The 17,085-nt window shown below is 50.7% G+C and overlaps 5 protein-coding genes across 5 annotated transcripts; 3 read left to right on the top strand and 2 right to left on the bottom strand.

The window, feature by feature from the left end:
* Positions 1 to 10: 10 nt before the first annotated feature.
* On the bottom strand, positions 11 to 1,195 carry BKA67DRAFT_149254 (actin-related protein 2/3 complex subunit 3). Its single transcript, XM_046095105.1, has 4 exons — positions 1,116 to 1,195; positions 937 to 1,071; positions 429 to 824; positions 11 to 314 (listed from the first exon to the last, which is right to left on the bottom strand). Exons 2-4 carry the CDS (start codon positions 940 to 942, stop codon positions 135 to 137), a joined length of 582 nt encoding a protein of 193 aa, XP_045960470.1. The 5' UTR covers positions 943 to 1,071; positions 1,116 to 1,195; the 3' UTR covers positions 11 to 134.
* Positions 1,196 to 2,800: 1,605 nt separating this feature from the next.
* Positions 2,801 to 4,699, bottom strand: BKA67DRAFT_654586 (uncharacterized protein; the record flags this gene model as incomplete). The annotated part of the gene is made up of 5 exons (XM_046106582.1): positions 2,801 to 3,381; positions 3,438 to 3,917; positions 3,968 to 4,362; positions 4,411 to 4,552; positions 4,603 to 4,699. 5 exons carry the CDS (start codon positions 4,697 to 4,699, stop codon positions 2,801 to 2,803), a joined length of 1,695 nt encoding a protein of 564 aa, XP_045960471.1.
* A 3,512-nt stretch (positions 4,700 to 8,211) lies between these two features.
* Positions 8,212 to 10,880, top strand: BKA67DRAFT_671988 (uncharacterized protein; the record flags this gene model as incomplete). The annotated part of the gene is made up of 4 exons (XM_046108706.1): positions 8,212 to 8,648; positions 8,818 to 8,901; positions 9,121 to 9,480; positions 9,570 to 10,880. The coding sequence occupies exons 1-4, from the start codon at positions 8,580 to 8,582 to the stop codon at positions 10,878 to 10,880; spliced, it is 1,824 nt and encodes a 607-aa protein (XP_045960472.1). The 5' UTR covers positions 8,212 to 8,579.
* A 1,034-nt stretch (positions 10,881 to 11,914) lies between these two features.
* On the top strand, positions 11,915 to 15,539 carry BKA67DRAFT_551356 (uncharacterized protein). The gene is made up of 2 exons (XM_046101735.1): positions 11,915 to 15,212; positions 15,364 to 15,539. Exon 1 carries the CDS (start codon positions 12,067 to 12,069, stop codon positions 15,193 to 15,195), a length of 3,129 nt encoding a protein of 1,042 aa, XP_045960473.1. The 5' UTR covers positions 11,915 to 12,066; the 3' UTR covers positions 15,196 to 15,212; positions 15,364 to 15,539.
* Positions 15,540 to 15,992: 453 nt separating this feature from the next.
* BKA67DRAFT_531525 (uncharacterized protein) lies at positions 15,993 to 16,980 on the top strand (the record flags this gene model as incomplete). The annotated part of the gene is made up of 2 exons (XM_046099394.1): positions 15,993 to 16,760; positions 16,813 to 16,980. The coding sequence occupies 2 exons, from the start codon at positions 15,993 to 15,995 to the stop codon at positions 16,978 to 16,980; spliced, it is 936 nt and encodes a 311-aa protein (XP_045960474.1).
* Positions 16,981 to 17,085: the final 105 nt, after the last annotated feature.

Here is a 17,085-nt window from a genome sequence, read left to right on the forward strand (position 1 = left end):
CCCCTGAATAGAGCTCTTCTATCGTGCACAAGCTCTTTGGAGGCTTGACCTTTCCCGGTGCTCCCTGTGGGCGGCTTGTTGTTCGGAACTGCCTCCCGTCTTTGTACAATCTCCCGTAGATCCTTGGTCTGCCTCTACAGGCTCTTGCCCATGAACTTTCTCTTGGTGAAACTTAACCACCACTTGCTCGGCTTGCCGTCGCCGCCTTCCTCGTACACTCTTGCCAATAGCCTGGTCGCCAGCTCCTGTCGCACCTGGGCGAGGTATTGCCGTAACTGCTCGGCGTCCTGTCTGTCTCGTGGGGGCTCGAACATCTGTGCCGTCCGGTTAGCCCCTGACCGCCCCCACAACTCGTCATAGGATCGCAACCCAAGCGGTCGTCCACTTCCGCCCGCGTATCTCGTCTACCAGACCAAGGGGGCACCTACCTGGTTCAGAGGGAAGCCGGGGTCGCCGGGAATGGCAAAGTTGAGGTCCAGGGCCGTGTTCAGGACCTCCTTCTGGGCCTCGCGCACGCCATAGGTGGGGCGTATCTTGCCGAGGACCTCGCTGGTGAAGAGGATGCCGTAGATGAGCAGGCGGTCGGCGGGGCCCTGGATCTCGAAGTTGCGGAAGAAGGTGTTGGCCCGGAACAGCGACAGCACCTCGTCCAGGATGTCGTACGACTCCGAGTCCGGGTCCGGCGACTCGTGGGCGGCCAGGGCCTCCGCGGGCGCGGGCAGGGTGTAGGCCGGGCCGCGGGTCTTGGTGCGCAGGGGCAGCAGGGGGAAGTTGCCGATGATGCGCGGGGTGTTGGGGTCGTCGTTGAACATGGAGTTGTAGGCCTGCAGGGCGAGGCGGTGTTTAGCTATCGTCGTGCGTTGTGGTGCATCTGGTGCTCGTTCCATGTATGCAGCCGCGGGGTGAGGAGGGCTCTCCGTGAGCATTGGGACTTACCGGCATGATGGCGGATATTTCACCGAAAAGAGTCGGCGATGCTCTAGGTACTTCCAAGCTGTGTTCGATTGCTGAGCAAAAAAAGGTATCGCGAGGCTTGTCTTTTGAGCTGCCTACTGTCCAGGTGCTTGCTCGCTACCGACGTTAGTACCAAGTTAGTAGTTATTAACTTAACTTACAGGGTGTGGAGGGGCTGCCCGTTGCGACTGCGCCTATCGCTCAAGGCTGACGTCTGCCCGGGAATTGTTAGGGAGGGACGTCACTTCGCTCTGGCTCAACTCTTGGGCCCAAGCTCAGTGCACCGGATCGAGTGAGCACAAGTTCTGGTCCGTGTTGTGCGTGCTCTGCATAGTTCCTGATGCATTTTGCACAAGCTCCGCATGAACTCTTGGCATTACACAAAATTTGTGGTTCTATCTCTGCTCCACTTGTGTACTTTGTGCATCGCCCGGCATAAACGGTCCGCCTTTACACAAGTGAAACTGCATTTTGTGTTTGCTGTGCACAGTCTGCCGAGCACAATGCCACACAGTCTCCAAATCGGGTAGGCGCACGGTTAGGCAGCCACTCGTGTATGATGCCCCGAGACTTTCTCATCAATTGAGGTGGAAGATTATATAGTATAGGTACGACCAATGTAACAACAGAGAGGTGTACATCCATTTATTAAGCATGAAGAGTGAACTAATCGGGATCTTTGCCCACTAGACTCACTTCAGATACTGTATGTTTGCCTGCTGTGTCCCCCGCCTTCTGCCCCAAGAGAGCTCACACGCTCCATTCGCCCCTGGATGTAGCCCATTTCCCCAGTAATACCTCCTGCAAGGTGAAGTCATTTCACAGAGAACTCTGTCATAGTAACTGATGGCATAACTTTTCCAGACCAAAGATACACCTGGGCCGGTATCTCCAGGGATTTTGAAAATAGAATAAAAAAAAATATGCGCATCGTCAATTCAGCGGCATGGAAAACATCAAATTTCTGGGTCCCACTAGTTGTAGACCAAAGGGGATCCTGAATCGATGGAGTTGGGCTTCGACAGCCAATCGCGACTTATCAAAATCCAAGTTGGCCCAAGGTCGACACTGAAGAGGTGAGCTATCTTTCGTCCCAGATGCCTTTACATCTACCGCCTGCGCCAGGGTTACGCTATGGTAATTCTCCAGAATCCCCATCTCCTTACAAGGTACGGAGAGCCCAACGCCCTCGAAGAGTCTCACGGTCAAGATGCCAGGTAGGGACAGACCTGAGGGCTACGCACAGACGGTCTCTGGGCCATGTCGCTTTTGAGAAAAGGTGTTCTCTCCAGATCAGACCAAGCTTCAGTGTCGAGCGCAATGGGGCCCTTTTCAATATCTAGGACTAATGGTCAACTAAGCTCGTATGTTTTGGTAGTAACAACAAATGTGTTACAAAGGGTGCTTACTTATCATCACTTTCCAGCGTTGCATCTTGACGCATGATCATATACACAGGTACCGTAATGGGTGTATCCCAAAAGTTATATTACCAGAACTGTGGGATGAGCATACCGCTATGCGAAAAGGGATGCTCGTCATCAATTATGAACCTGTTGCGGTTTGAGCTTCATGTACATCTGAAGCCTAGAGGATGAAGTTTGAAGCTCATATTGTACGAACTGTAATCATGAATTTTATTTTATTTTGTAAATTGTTTTCTTGTTTCCTCTTTCGACCTTAATTTTTCCTTTATATTGATAATATTCATTATATAATAAATTGATTAAAAATTATATTAACCATACTTTTTAACAAAAATATGTTATTGATGCGATATATCTTTCAAGGCGTCTTCCACATTTATAAGTTGCCAGTCATACACAAGTCGTCTCAGGCTCTAATATTAAGCAAATATAAGGCTGACGTCAACACATCCACTCTGGACCCAAGTCGCAGTAGCCATGTAGAGATAAGCGCCACAGTTGTAGATGTGGTTAAAACCCTGTGCCGTCTGGCAGCTCAGCACGCCAGAGCTGGATTTCGTACACGTCACGGCGGCATCCGTGGTACCAGCAGATGCCGCGGTTTCGAAGTACAAGACGCCGACCCTAGTGCTCGCTTGATGGACGTGCAGCGTGAGATCGGGCTGGCTCGCCTGAGTGATGGTACCGGTGGCCGTGTCGAAGACAAATTCGGGGCCGGTGCCGCTGCTGGCGAACTGTACATACTGGTTCACGACCGTCAGGTATTTCCCAGCTCTTGGGCCGGAGCCAATGGTGATGTAGGCCGTCTCTGTGGGGACGGCGGTCGTCGTGGTCAGTGTGGCGACCGAGGTGGTGGTCGAGGTGAGCGTGGCCGCCTCGGTCGTCGTGGTGTCAATCTCAACGGTGGACGTGCTGAACACCGTGTTGGTGACTGTCACTTCGTCTACTACCGAGGTGGTAAGAGTGAGGGTTGACGTTTCCGTTGCGGTGACCGGCGACACTATTGGGTATTAGTCAGCTATTTTTTATCAGATGACTGTACCAGGCTTCACTCACCTTCAGTCGAGATCTCATTGTCGGTAGCTGTCGATGTCACCACCGTCGTTGTTGTCTCGGTGGTGGTGGCGGTCGTCGTAGCTGTAGCGCCAACAGTCACGGTGGCCTCGACAGAAATGATGGTGGTAGATGTGGATGTCTGCACCACAACCGTTGTACCTTGAGATGCGGTCACGTCCAGAGTCGCAGTCTTGATAGCTGTCGCGGACTGGTCGACTGTTACCGAGGCAGCTTGGTCTACAGTAGTGTAGATCGTGGTGTAGACCGTTTCATATGTCTGAACGCTTGCAGTGGAAGTCGCAGCCGATTGGGGATAGCCAACGAAGCAAGCACAAGCGCTATGGAATTGTTCGGCACCATATGTTGAGATCCAGTCTTCCTTCTTGTCCGCACTTGATGTTGTAGCGGCTCTCTTCTTATTGGCGAAGACTGTCGTAGTGGTAGAAACGACCTCTAGGATAACTGATGTTTGAGTAGTGGCTGGAGGCAGAGTTAGTCAAGGTCAAACCATGAGAATGTGAGAGTCATACTGAGAACCTCTGTTGTGGTGACCACCTCACCAATCGTTACTGTGGCCTGATCGGTCGTTTGTGTCGTCGAGGTCTCTATTGTGGTGATAAATTCGGTTGCAGTCGCGGCAGTAACATAGACGGTGGCCGTGGTTGTATAGCTCGTAACTGTGGTGACATAAACACTTGTAACAATGGCGGTTGTTGTTTCTGGGATGGTTTCCGTGCTGATAGTATTCAAAGACGTTTGGGTTGCATCAGTGGTGAAACTTGTCACGATAGCTGTTGCTTGGCTAGTAAGTGTTGCATCTGCTGGCGTATGTACATTGGTGATGGTAGTGAGGTCGGTCTCAGTTACACCATTTGTGAATGTTTCGGTGCCGGTGACATCAGAAGTAGTGGCCGTAACAGTATTGCTGTATCGGTCAGCAGGGGTCCTCGAGACCTGTCAGTGAGGGTCTCACAATATAGTTGAGGTCGTCGTGACAGTCGCAACGGGATAAGTGGAGTATGATGCCAACTCGGCGGAGCAAACTTTATACACATAGCATTTTGCGGCAGACATAGAAAGAAGGAGTTCATCGCCTTGGCTTTGATATGTTGTGCCTAAGGACCATCAGCTACTGCCGTTGTACACTCGTTCCTGCAACACTCACAATAGCTTGGTTTCGCATAATTGGATGAGATCGGAGAAGCTTTGGCAAGAAACCCTAGCAGAGGGCTTACCCTCAGAAGAGAAGTGATGAAGCCCATGTTTAATCTCAGTATCATCAAACAGCAAAGAACGAATAGGAGTCGGTTGTTTATTGAAGCGAATGTGGTGAGAAACTGTAAAAGAGTAAACTGAAAGGTGATTAGGTAAACAGGCGTTCGCCAACATGCATTTAATAGAACCAAGGCATCTTTCAACATAACGGCCCATTCTCCTATCTGCGTGCGATCCACGGATCCGTACAGCTTTGGCTGAAGCTATTGTTCGAACTCGTCTATATTCTAATTAAACTATTCCCCATTTGTGCTTGGGCTACCTAGCTGAAAAGCCACATTCAGCGCGCTTGTGCGTCTGGCCAGAGACTAAGAAGCATTAGCGTCCAGCTGAAGTATAAGTGCAAATCAATGACCAAACTACTATTGACAGCACCCTAGCAAGCTAGTCCCTTCGGTCTTAGGGGGAGGGGGACTTCCTAACTTAGCGCGTTGCGTACCTCGACTGGAACCAAAACGAACCCGAGTGGATATGGGCCGGTGGACTCGAGAGTGAAGCTCTTACAGAATACGCAGAAGAGGACTGAGCTGAGAAAAAAGTACAGCATCATCCGTCTAGAGATAGAGGCGGCGGGAACTATGAATCGAATTTAAGTGGGCGTCATTCTGGGGTAATGCGACTACGCCCCAAAGTAATAAATGACAACCGTATACCAAAGCAGTTTTCAACGAGATTCCACCCACGTCCATCGCAAATTGTGCAGCTATGTAAGCGTATCAGGATTATCTACATAAAATATCGAATTGTCGACCCTTTACTACTGCTTTGCGCGGTGACCCAAAACTCTGGTGAAGCGCACATATTCCTATGAAGCTGGAGAAATTGTTATCACAAGCAGCCAAGGAAGCCCTCTTCGTGTCGCGCCTATTCAGGGAGCCAGCGGTTGAACTTGATTCAGCAATTTTACATATGTGGTGTGCCAACAAGCTAAACATCCGGCTCGTCAATGTCGAGGTTATCTCCCTCCAGATCAAAGGTGCGGCATGTGGATATACCCAACATTTGACTTGACACTCTACACTCATTCATCATCGTTCACCTCGCCCAAATGGACAGCCTTCCTTTTCGAATCCTTGATTAAGGACTAATATAGACCAATTAACAATGCCACTGCACCTCGTGTTTGATGTCGGCTTCGGCGCCGGCTCTTGGAGCTCCTTGGCTTGGCTTCGAGGTCGAACTTTTGTTCACCCAGTCTCAGAACCGCCCACGATAGCTGCATTTGTAAAGCCGCGTGGCTCTTTCTTCTATATCGTTCTTGGCATCTCTATCCCACGTCCCTCCAGCTCTATATCGCACTGGTTCTTGATGGAGATTAAACAGAGTCTTGTCTTCAGGTCTTTCTGCATCAATACGAAGTTCTTCTTTTTAATGTGAACCTTTTCTTATTTGTTACTGTCGTTAGGGGTGGCTATACTTTTGCGGCGAAGTTGTTTAAACGGGATTTGCGACTGACCCGCCGCCCGCTCTTATCCTTTCTCCGTTTTGGGGCCGCTACGGGTTTTCTGATATTATCATCGTGAGATCTATGATGTTTCAGTTCCAGGGCAGGATTATCACATATGAGATGATAGGCTGGTCGTGGCTTTCAGAGTGCAAATCTGAAGTTAGGATAAACCTGCGGGGTGCTACTGCCACAGGTACTGGTGAGAGTCTCGGGCGATGGACAGATTTCCAAAGTTCCAGAGAGGCTTATCTCAGAAATACATGCTAACAATTCCGTGATGAGAATGAATGCCCTACGTCGTCCTGAAATTCTGCGCTGGACACATCGTAGAAGTCTTAATGATGTTCCTACCCCACCAGTGGAGTGTTTAGTTCAGAAGTGGACTACGTCCTCTTGACGACGTGCTCCGAGAAGTATATGATAGGATTGCTAAGTTTTGGAAATAGTAAGTGAGTACCAAGGGTACCAGAATGGTCTTGAACATGGTTAAAATAAGCCAAAGATGTTAGGATGTTTGTCGCAGGGAGGATTGATCAGCTAAGTTAGAGTAACAGCCGTTGGCGAGGACTCTGTCGTAGCGAATTCTGTTTGCCTGGAAATTGGAAGAGGAACGATGAGTAGTCCAGCTTCGAACTGGGAAACAAAGCGAAATACTTAATATACGACTCAAGATTACCAATATATAAACTGTACTTCGTGTAGTAATGCAGTATGCTGATCAAACAAAAGAATGCCAACGAAGACACTCTGTGCGGTCGTAAATCTATGCTGAATCATCATTTCTATATCAGATGTCTTGCTTCGATTGCGGGAGCGGAAAATCTAGAAAAGAAATCAAACAATACAATGCATACAGTTCTCGTTCCTGTACGGAACTGTCCTCTGCATCATACTGTGCAATATCTTGCAAAACAACAGGAGCTGTAAGACAACTCGAAAGCTGGTACCAGTACTCCAATAATCCAAAAGGGTACTTGATATAGCCAATACCGGACCGTCCGCGCTCAGAGAAGAGACAAGAGAGGCACAAAGTGGAACGCCATTTTGAGATTATTGGGCAGTACTCAACATTCAAGTATCTAATCTAGTCGACACTTTGAGTATGGGAGAGCTCACAATATAGAGCTTATGATAGATTCCAGAATGAGCGCCATCGACCTTGGCACTATTTAACAGAAAGAACAGGTAATTTACAACACTGTACAAGATGTCTCATAATAAGTTCATTCTAGTACAACAAGATGTGACCACTTTGTATTCGTTTAGTTGGAACCTATTCCCGTAAGCGCCAAACAAAGTATATCGCAGAATTAAAGCGTATACAAAGATGATTTTCGGGAGAATGCAGGCAGCCCTAATCCCTTTGGCTAGAGAAATGTGAGGAAAATAAGGTGGACCATAGTTTTTTTTCTTATGCACTTTGTTAGATGTCGTGGCGCCGTTACTTCTTCTCGGGGCACATCCTGAGAGTGCCTGCCCGCATACTGCTATAACAACTCGGTATGAATGAATCATCCGAACAAGTCAAATGAGTCACCCAAATTGGACAATTATAATCACAGCGATCAGTCTTGAGCAAGCCTGGGGAGATAAGGTATATAACACCACATGCTTCACGGCCGCAGCTCAAATTAGCGCATCACAAGCCGGCCGCAGACCGGATTTATAGAAACAAGGGCAGCAAGTGCGTAGCAGAAGATGCTTATCCCGAGGAGGATGCACCCAAGAAGCTGCCCAAGAGATTGATTCTGATTGGAATCAACACATATCGGAATACAAAACAGACGAAGATTATCAATCCGTTGTAGGTCTTTCTCTATATATATATGAATGAATCACCTTCGGGTTACTATATTCTGGCTCTAATGCGGCTCGAGTTGGGCGGCATAGTAACGGTGGCAGTACTAAGGGCCGAGCCCATGAGATGCATACATTTGCGATATTACCCTCTTTGTGATGTTAATAGAGTGTTACCGTCGTGTCAACGATTCCGACGTGGTTATTTAGTCACTTCTAGAGGACCGATGAGTAGTATGTAGTGCAGGTATGCTCGAGTATATCCAGTCGATTGTATTACAACTCATGCCATAAGTGCCACCCGCATTTCCCACGGAGGCCATGTAAGGGCGATCACTTTCTATTCCGAAACCTATATACGTCCTTCCGTGCTGCACCCGAGGCTGCCAAATCAGCCGAGAAACTCTTCGAGGCTAGGCTCCTTTCTCGATGCCACTACGGATTCGTACATGTGTAATTACGTAGCACATATCCTCTACGGATCCGTCGTGCAAGGCCAACGAAAAGTGTTCTACTGTGGCCGACACGATTGACGTTGGCTTGCGCCTTACCAAGATGTAGGTACAGATCCCAGACCTGTTGTTACAGAATGAGCTCTGTTTGTTGGTTGATTGGTTGATTAAATGATCGAATTACGTGCACCTGGCTTCCTGGTGCTCCTCTTTTGCTTAGTACTTGACACCCTCTCACTGGTAAGCTATCACGTGACCTTATCGTACGGGTCAAATTCAATGTACACAGTGCAGTCTGTGACGAGACATGGGAGGTGTGGCTTTGGATGTTTGAAGCGCACTAACACTTTCCTCCGATGCACCTTTCTGACACCGCTGACGCGTTGGAGCCTGCTAACTTGAACGTTAGCCTGGCACAGATTCCAAAGGCTCCTTGCCCCAGCCCCCCAGTCCAGCAGCGCCACCCAACAAGGGTGTACATATGTGCGGATCCGTAGGTAGCATGTAACTACTGTACGGATTCGTAAGGATTGCTGTACTGTGGTATGCAGGCAGGCGCACAAGACAGGTAACGTGACCTGGCGCTCAAGTCGTGAAGCAAATCGGACCCACAAATCTCGCCGTCTCGCCCGTCTCGCCCTGCTCTCTCCCACAAAGAGGGTCGGGTGCCTTGGCCTGAGGTGGTCTTGGTCCTTTTTCAATTTAATAACAGGGTGTTTGCCCCCTCCCAGTCCAGTCCCCCTCGTCGCGTCTACACCTCGAACGCCTCACCCTTGGCCTGGACTCTTTTGCCGCCGACCTTGGTGATCGTGCGTCTCAGCATTCCCTCGCCTATCTCCTACAATCACTTCTTATCGCTCTCATAGACTGGGCTGCGCATCATTCATTATTCTTGCCCGCTAGAGGTGCTGGATCTTCTGCGTCGGCAAGCGCATCGTCACGCTACGCAACAACGACGCTGTTGCATATAGCCCTTGTCTTTGTCGCGTCGGTACGGACCCGTGCCTTGCAGACCTTGAGCATTCCCACTTCCAGCACCCCGATTAGAGGACCGCCATACCGAGTAAGAGCAGTAAGTCGCCTTGTTTCTTTGTCGGCGCCGCATAGAGATTCTAAACTTTGCTCCCTCGGACAGGTATGCTAATGAATTTCTTGTCCCAGTATATGGAAGAAGCACGTACTCGCCTTGCTGCGCTCGTAAGAAACCACGCCAGAATGTCCACCGCCACAATGACCGCCACCACGACGCATCAAGAAGAGACGAAGCCCTCCAAGCGACCACCCCTCCGCCCTCACACCGTTCCAGAACCGGGCTCGTTATGGGATATCATGCACGACCATCAGGGCACCTCGCTCTATGTCCTGCCCATCTGCTGGACTGACCTGCACACCCGATTGCTGGGTTGTCGCTTCGTTCAACAGCAGCCTCAAACCACCCCCGTACCCTCGACCTCCTCGTCACCTCGGAGGTCGCAGCGCACGTCGTCGACCGTTGTCGGCATCGGAAGGGACCTGGAATCCCTCATGTCCAGGGATTCCCCACGCAACATCCTGACCAAGACCCGAGCTCTGAGGAGTATCATTTCCACTCTGTTCCCTACCCATCTCGGCAAGGCCAAGTCGAACACGGAACTGAGTCTGAGATTCGGAAATCGCATTTACCACAAGGCAACTCGCGCTCAGGTAATATGGAAGCACCATGACGCATCCATGTCCTTTGACTCGGCCACCACCTGGACTTCTAGTAGATCTACCAGCCAGCTCATGGCCTCAATGAACGTCAATATTGCTGGTGATGCACCCGTACTCGCCTACGTCAGCAGAAGCAATCTCAACCACGTCAGACACAACTGCTTCAGGATAATCCAGGGCCCCAACAGGACATACAACGCACCCGTTCACCGCTTGCAGGCACTGCGATCAAAGAATTTGATGCCGAGTAACCCGGACGAGGATCCTCACTTTATCGCCACCATTATTGCTATGGCCCAACAGCAGGTTTACCAGGACGGCTTCAGGGATTCTCATTTCGCACCTAGAGATGTCACGGTTCGCCTCTTCACCACGACAGAAGAAGATGAGGCCTTCATCATTTACACTGCTACAGTTCCAGCCGCTTTCCTGAGCATGTTCCATGAGCCACACAAGGCACCCAAAGGCGACACGGAGGTCAAGATCGAGCACACACACGTACCCGTATGGCCCGTCCTAGGTCTCAAGGAGAGGCTGGCTCACGTCCTCGGTCCGGATCTTGTTGGTGATTTTGATCCGCTCAAGATCGACACGTTCCCAGATGAGGAACAGGACATTACGAGTATCGCAGAGGTTGCATCGCCGAAGCGCAGACGCGACGTTCTGTCAGATGTTCTTAACACGAGCTTCTCCGAGGACCGGCCGTCAAATACTCCAGACGATATCAATGCGATCGGCAAGCGGAGATGTCTTGAAGGTAGGGTTGGCGTTGTGCGATAGTGCCGGCAGCACTAGTATAGGAGAGTCGAGTGGGTGCTGAACCGAAGACAGGTGTGGAGAAGGTGAAAGCGGAAAAAAGGAGTGCCAGATGATGGTGGGATAGTGAAGATGGCTGAAAAGAAAAAGAAAAGCGCAAGATGGCGGGAGTGGACTATCAGCGCAGCGTCCAAGTAAGACGCAAACCACTAGGCCGACGAATTTGCAGAAGCATTTACCTCATTCTGTGGAATTCTCGTCACAGCTGGTTGATGAATCGAATGGGTATTTGGGCAGCAACAGACTGCCCTTGGTTTACCGACGGCGTAATGTGGCATCATGGAACATTCCCGCGTATGGCATAAGCGAACAACGAGAGCGATGACTCTCGAACTGGGCAGAGGCGTTCAACATGCATGGTATTGCGTTTGGAGTTTGGAAGATCGTCTGCTTCGCCGGCATGGGATAAACCTTTGATCACGATGAAAGACTGAATGTTTGGGGAAAGGGCACGACTTGAAAGAGCAAGGCAACGGAATTTTTTGAGATGACGATTAATGGCTTCGTATTGGGTTTGGCTTTTTTTTTTTTTAAAGCTTCTTGACTTCAGAGGATACCCCTTTGAGTTGGCGATGAGGCGATACACATGTTTCTGGACCCGCCAAGGGTCGTTGCATACATATAGCTATTGACACACATATTTACCTCATGACCACCAAAACACTCTTCGCTATGTTCACAGTATAACTTTGCTCTGTCGCTTGTTTTTACCCACTACGGATCCGTACTTTAATCAAGCGACCAATTTCGTGCTCCAGCCAACGCCCCGTGGTAGCCTTGGCCCGCACTGCCATAGTCTCACTGACAGCAAAGATGCCGTGCTACATGTTTCTAACCCGTCGGGTAAATGAATGCATCAGCCATGTACAGGGATCGGAGGAGACGTTTCTACGCGTTCATGCGATGTCATGCCACATAGAAACTTCTCGGGGTTTCAGAGGAACTGACTCGGCAAGAAACGATTAAAAAAAAAAGGATGACTTCAAAGGACCGCTCGTCTCGTAGACAAGTGCACGGACCCGATGGGAGCGGAACTAGCGCTAGCTTCGGCAAGTCCAAAAACGGGAACCTGAACAGTAAACAATTTCCATCGGCCAGTGACAAGCAAAGCCATGCGTTCGTCTGCTCGCATTGAGCGTCAATTCTTCGAATGTATGCTACTTGGGCGCGCGCGTCTCGTTCAGCGGTCCGCCCTGCTTCGAAACTCGGTTTAGCGGCACGTCTCGGCCGCCCTTTTCACGCCTCAGCGCCGGCCCGTGCAGCAGCGGATGCCACTGACCCGGACAACAATAACAACAACGAGTCGCAAGATGGCGCAGACAAGTCCAAGGACAGTGATAGCGCCGAGGTGAGCCAGGAGAACACCAAGGACGAGAATCTCCTCGGCGAGAAAGGTCTTGATGGCAATGGCGACACTCGTGGACGGCAAAGACGTCCGAACGCCGCGTCGAAGCCCCGCGCATCGAGACACAGAACACCACAAGAACTGCCACCCATACGTTTGCCTGCCGAGTTCTACCAAGAGTGTATCTATCGCTATGGGGATCTGCGCAAGGATGAATATGATGTAGGGCCTATCGACCCTGATTCATCTGCGCCTCGCGACGCAGAATCGCTCCTCGAACGGTTCGAAAAACTCCTACAGGATGGCTCTGATCACCTAGAGGCCTTCGATTCTGCTTTTAGTAGCATATTCGAAGCTGCGTCCTGGAGTCAGCACGATGTCCAGCTTTTCACAGAAGACATACAGCTGGGCAACATAGAAGATGCTGCTCAAAGGGGGACGATCGCGCTCATCGCAGCGTGGAGTTCAACGCTCAAAGCAGCGGCAATCATGCTCCAAGACTCACCTCTAAAACTCGAGGAATTTTCGAAAACCCTTCAGATGGGACAAGGCTATCAAAAGGACCAACTTCGAAAGGACAGAATGAAAATCGCCGAAATGAGGGCCCAGTATGCGGAAAGGATACGCCCTTACGACCTGACCTTCGAGCAGGCCGTGTCGATACTGAAGAACACCATGCGCTCAAAAATCCGATATGAGAGTCGTTTGGGCCTAGCTCACCAGGATGCGCTCTATGAAACAACATCCTCTATTCGTGCAGACTTCGCCATCAGTTCCCCCAAGAATATCAAGGTGGCTGATCTGAAGCGACCTGTCACGATTCTTCATTTCCCATACTATGACGGATTTGAGTGGCCGAAATATATTATGCAAGACATCGCAGCGGAGGTGGAGGCCGACGTGGTTCACATAACTGCTCAGGATATTGCCCACATTGCTGGGGCGTACCTCGGCCAAGACACGACTCGGGCACCAGGTCCACTTTCGTTACTTGGCTACAAGACAGCCGAAAACGCTTCGAGGATAACGCGACCTGCGGAGGAACATCTTGAGGAGGATCTACGTGAAGCCTCGCCATTCTCTATCGTTATTCCTATGGGAAAGCCAAAGAAGGAAGGGAAGAAGAAAATGTCCATCATGGACTACGTCCTCACCGAGCCTAGCAGAGGGAAGTCTGACGAGATGTGGGTCGACCTGAAGCTCAATGCTGTTCTGGAAGAAATGGTCCATGCAGTTGACTCGGATTCCGCCGAGCAACGTCCTCTGATTGTTCACATACACGACATCAACGCTCTTAGCATGGACGAAGACTGCGGTGCTCTGGTTTTAGGCAAGCTACGCAAGATCGTCGACGACTTGTGGGTAGACGGCAAAAAGGTGGTGCTTGTCGGTACATGTTCACGATCGGCGTCCACCAACAACATCGCAGCACTAAGAGAGCTGAGAAAGACAGACAGAGTTATCGACCTTCATCCTCGACCTGATGAGGCGGTGAAAGCCGGTCCAACTAATGCGGCTGCTATGGTGTCGGTCAGCGTTGATTCTAAGCCTTTCATCAAAAGGCTGAAGGACACCTCTCGTAAGGAGTACCTCGACGAAAACACACGGAATATTGCTACAATGTTGAGAAGTTTATTGGACTCAAATAACAGCAACGAGGAGCTTCGTATTGATTTCACGCTGCAAGCAATGGATAAACGACATCGTCCTAAAACCCTCTCAACAAGTCTCCTGCCCGTGTCTGAGGTTTACAGGGTTGTGAAGACTATGATTGGGCTCCGGAGGCAACGTCCAGAGGTCTTCAGTCAAGCTGTACTAGAAGAAGCGCTTCGACTTATCAAGCATATTGACAGCGAACACGAGCGCCAGAAAAGTCATCTCACCGAGACTGCGAGCAGCATCATGCGCCAGTTGACGGGCGAGTCGGGTGGTTCCTTATCCGAGTACGAGAAGAGGTTCATGTCTGCATTAGTGAATCCCAACGATCTCAAGACCACTTTCAAGGACATACACGCACCACCTGAGACGATCGATTCGATCAAAATGCTCACACAGCTCTCGCTCCTTCGCCCTGAAGCATTTGCATATGGTGTTCTAGCCACAGACAGAATTCCCGGCTGCTTGCTGTATGGACCTCCAGGAACCGGCAAAACGCTGCTCGCCAAGGCAGTGGCAAAGGAAAGCGGAGCCAACATGATCGAAGTATCTGGTGCAAGCATCAACCAAATGTATGTGGGCGAGAGCGAGAAGAACATCAGAGCACTGTTCAGCTTGGCGAAGAAGAAGGAACCGCTCGTCATCTTCATTGACGAGGCAGACGCGCTACTAGGAGCACGAGGAGGTCGCAACGATGCCGCTGGGCGCAGAGATGTCATCAACCAGTTCTTACGCGAGTGGGATGGAATGGAATCTTCAAAGGCTTTCATAATGGTCGCCACAAACCGACCGTTCGATCTGGATGAGGCTGTATTGCGTCGTCTTCCAAGGAAGTTGCTGGTCGATCTGCCATTGGAAGCAGATCGTGCTGCAATCCTGAAAATCCATCTCAAGAATGAGGCACTTGACGACACTGTCGCAATTGAGCAGATGGCCAAGCAGACCGCGCTTTACTCTGGCTCTGACCTGAAAAATGTGTGTGTCGCAGCTGCCATGGCTGCTGTGAAGGAAGAGCTCCAAGCATCCGAGAAACACACGGGCCCGGAGCCCTATGTGTGGCCCGCGAAGCGCATCCTGAACCGGAGACACTTCGACAAGGCACTTTCTGAGATACCCGCCAGTGCTAGTGAGGATATGGCAACCCTTGGTGCGATCAAGAAGTTTGACGAGAGATACGGAGAGAAGAAAGCAAGGCGCAAGAGGCGCGGCATGGGTTTCGAGGTCGTACCTGAGGCCACTGACTCCCATGAAGCGCGGGTCAGGAGTGCCGATAAGTGAGTGTCGAGTTTCGAGATCTGTACAACATGTATAAGTTCATATGTACAACATTCGTTACGTGCGCGTGCTGGGCTGTTACCATACTCCAGTGCACGGCACATGCAGTTTTTATAGACCAATGTTGGGAGTTTGGCAGTCTGCATAGAAATAGGGTGTCGAGTAGCGTACCGCCAGGTTGTGCCCATACAAAAACGGGCGAAAGGTGGCGTCCAATGATGAACCAAGCGTATCTGTATCCTGTCTTCTTGGAATTTTCAGTTCCGCCCTATTGCATGATGTATCTTGTGTTAACAGGACAGCAGAGGAGCCTCGGAAGATGCGCGCTTAAGAGAACTACTTGCTGGCCCCCTCAAATCGTACTGACCACTTCGCAGCCTCCGCACCTCTCTCGCACCCGCGTACCAGCACCAAATCAACCAACCAAAAACCACAAACCCCTCGGGCCAATCAACACATTTCTCGCCGCCTTGACAGCATCTACTTGCAACGATGTCGGACCGCCCCCAGGACTTTGACCTCACCGCCCTCTTGGGCGCCAATCAGCCTACCTTCGACTATGAGTGGTCCGTTCCGTCTGGCGAAGACTTGGGCTTCTCGGCCTGGCCTGACGACGGCACCAACCTCATTGATCCAAGCCTGCTCCAGATGCTGGTTACTGGCCAGGAGTCCAACGCTTGGGACTTCTCCGCCCTGCCGCCTGCAGAGAGCGGCTTCGACTTCGACCAATTGTGAAAAAAAATTTAGCGCCTGCTAACAAAAAGGGTGTCAAGGCACACTGGACCTGGGTGGGTGCTTTGATGAGTCTGGTTGACTGTGCTACATGGCCCTCAGCAGATCAAAGCAACTTGCCAATCAATAACCAAGTCTCGGTGCAGACCTACGGATCCCCACAATGGTCTCAAGTTCATGAGCACCCCATGGTGACTTCGTCGAAAGGCCTTGAAAGGCATGCACATTATCACTGCACCGAAGACGGATGCAACGAAATTTTCATTTCCGATCAGCAACTGGCGTTGCATGCCAAGGCGACAAAACATCGGGCGTTCAAATGCAGGCTCGAAAACTGCAGCCAAACTTTCTTCGACCCTCGACATCGGAAGGGACACGAAGCACACTCACACGTTCAAGAGCATTATCAAATCGAGGGCAGCATCCCCCTTGCTTGTATTGAGTGTGGGGAAGTGCTATCCAATCGTGCGCGGTTACAGGCACATGCGAATGAGAAAAGCCACAGTCCTTTCCAATGCGCCTGTAGGATGAAGTTTGCGCGTGTCGACGTTTTGCACCGCTACATCGACTCCTACAGTAGCGATATGCTAAAGCACCCTTGCAAAATCTGTAAGCTTCATCGTGGCCGGCGTGGGTTCAAGCGCCGAGACCATCTGGTGCAGCACCTTCGGGGTTACCACAAATTTGATGCCGAGGAGGTCAGTAGAATGCCATCATCTCAGGACAACTACAGGCGAGGTTTCAGTGCAATCGATATCAAATGGCGGATCTGCCCACATGTCGGCTGCGAGCATCATCGTGGCCCATCTTTCCATGATCTAAACCGTTGGAAAAAGGTAATCTCCGAACCATTCAAGAAGCTGTCCGACTTGTCAAAACACCTGAAAGGAAGTCCACGACGAGACACCTCACCCTTGCGACGTCCCGGGCTGTGACAGACGTGGCGCTTCAGGCTATATGCGCCAGAAAGATCTGATGAAACACCGGGCTGCTAAGCATCCTGAGCTCGAGCAGCCGTTTGAGGCCGCCCAACCGTCCGATGGAACGAGTGCGTAGGCATTGCGGCACTGAATGCTGACCACAATGCCTGGGCTGATTCAGTCAGAAGGCCCATGTCTGGTCACGCTCTGTAGATCTCTATCATCTTTGGTGGTAGAGATG

Source organism: Truncatella angustata, assembly GCF_020726525.1.
Source record: "Truncatella angustata strain MPI-SDFR-AT-0073 chromosome Unknown BKA67scaffold_2, whole genome shotgun sequence".
In the NCBI taxonomy this organism is placed as follows: domain Eukaryota; kingdom Fungi; phylum Ascomycota; class Sordariomycetes; order Amphisphaeriales; family Sporocadaceae; genus Truncatella; species Truncatella angustata.

Bases quoted from the DNA above. Each gene is read 5' to 3' on its own strand.
- BKA67DRAFT_149254 (XM_046095105.1), bottom strand. The intron at 315-428 runs GTAGGTGCCCCC...CGGACGGCACAG, and splicing joins CCGGCTTCCCTCTGAACCAG to ATGTTCGAGCCCCCACGAGA.
- BKA67DRAFT_551356 (XM_046101735.1), top strand. From the start codon at position 12,067: ATGTATGCTACTTGGGCGCGCGCGTCTCGTTCAGCGGTCCGCCCTGCT.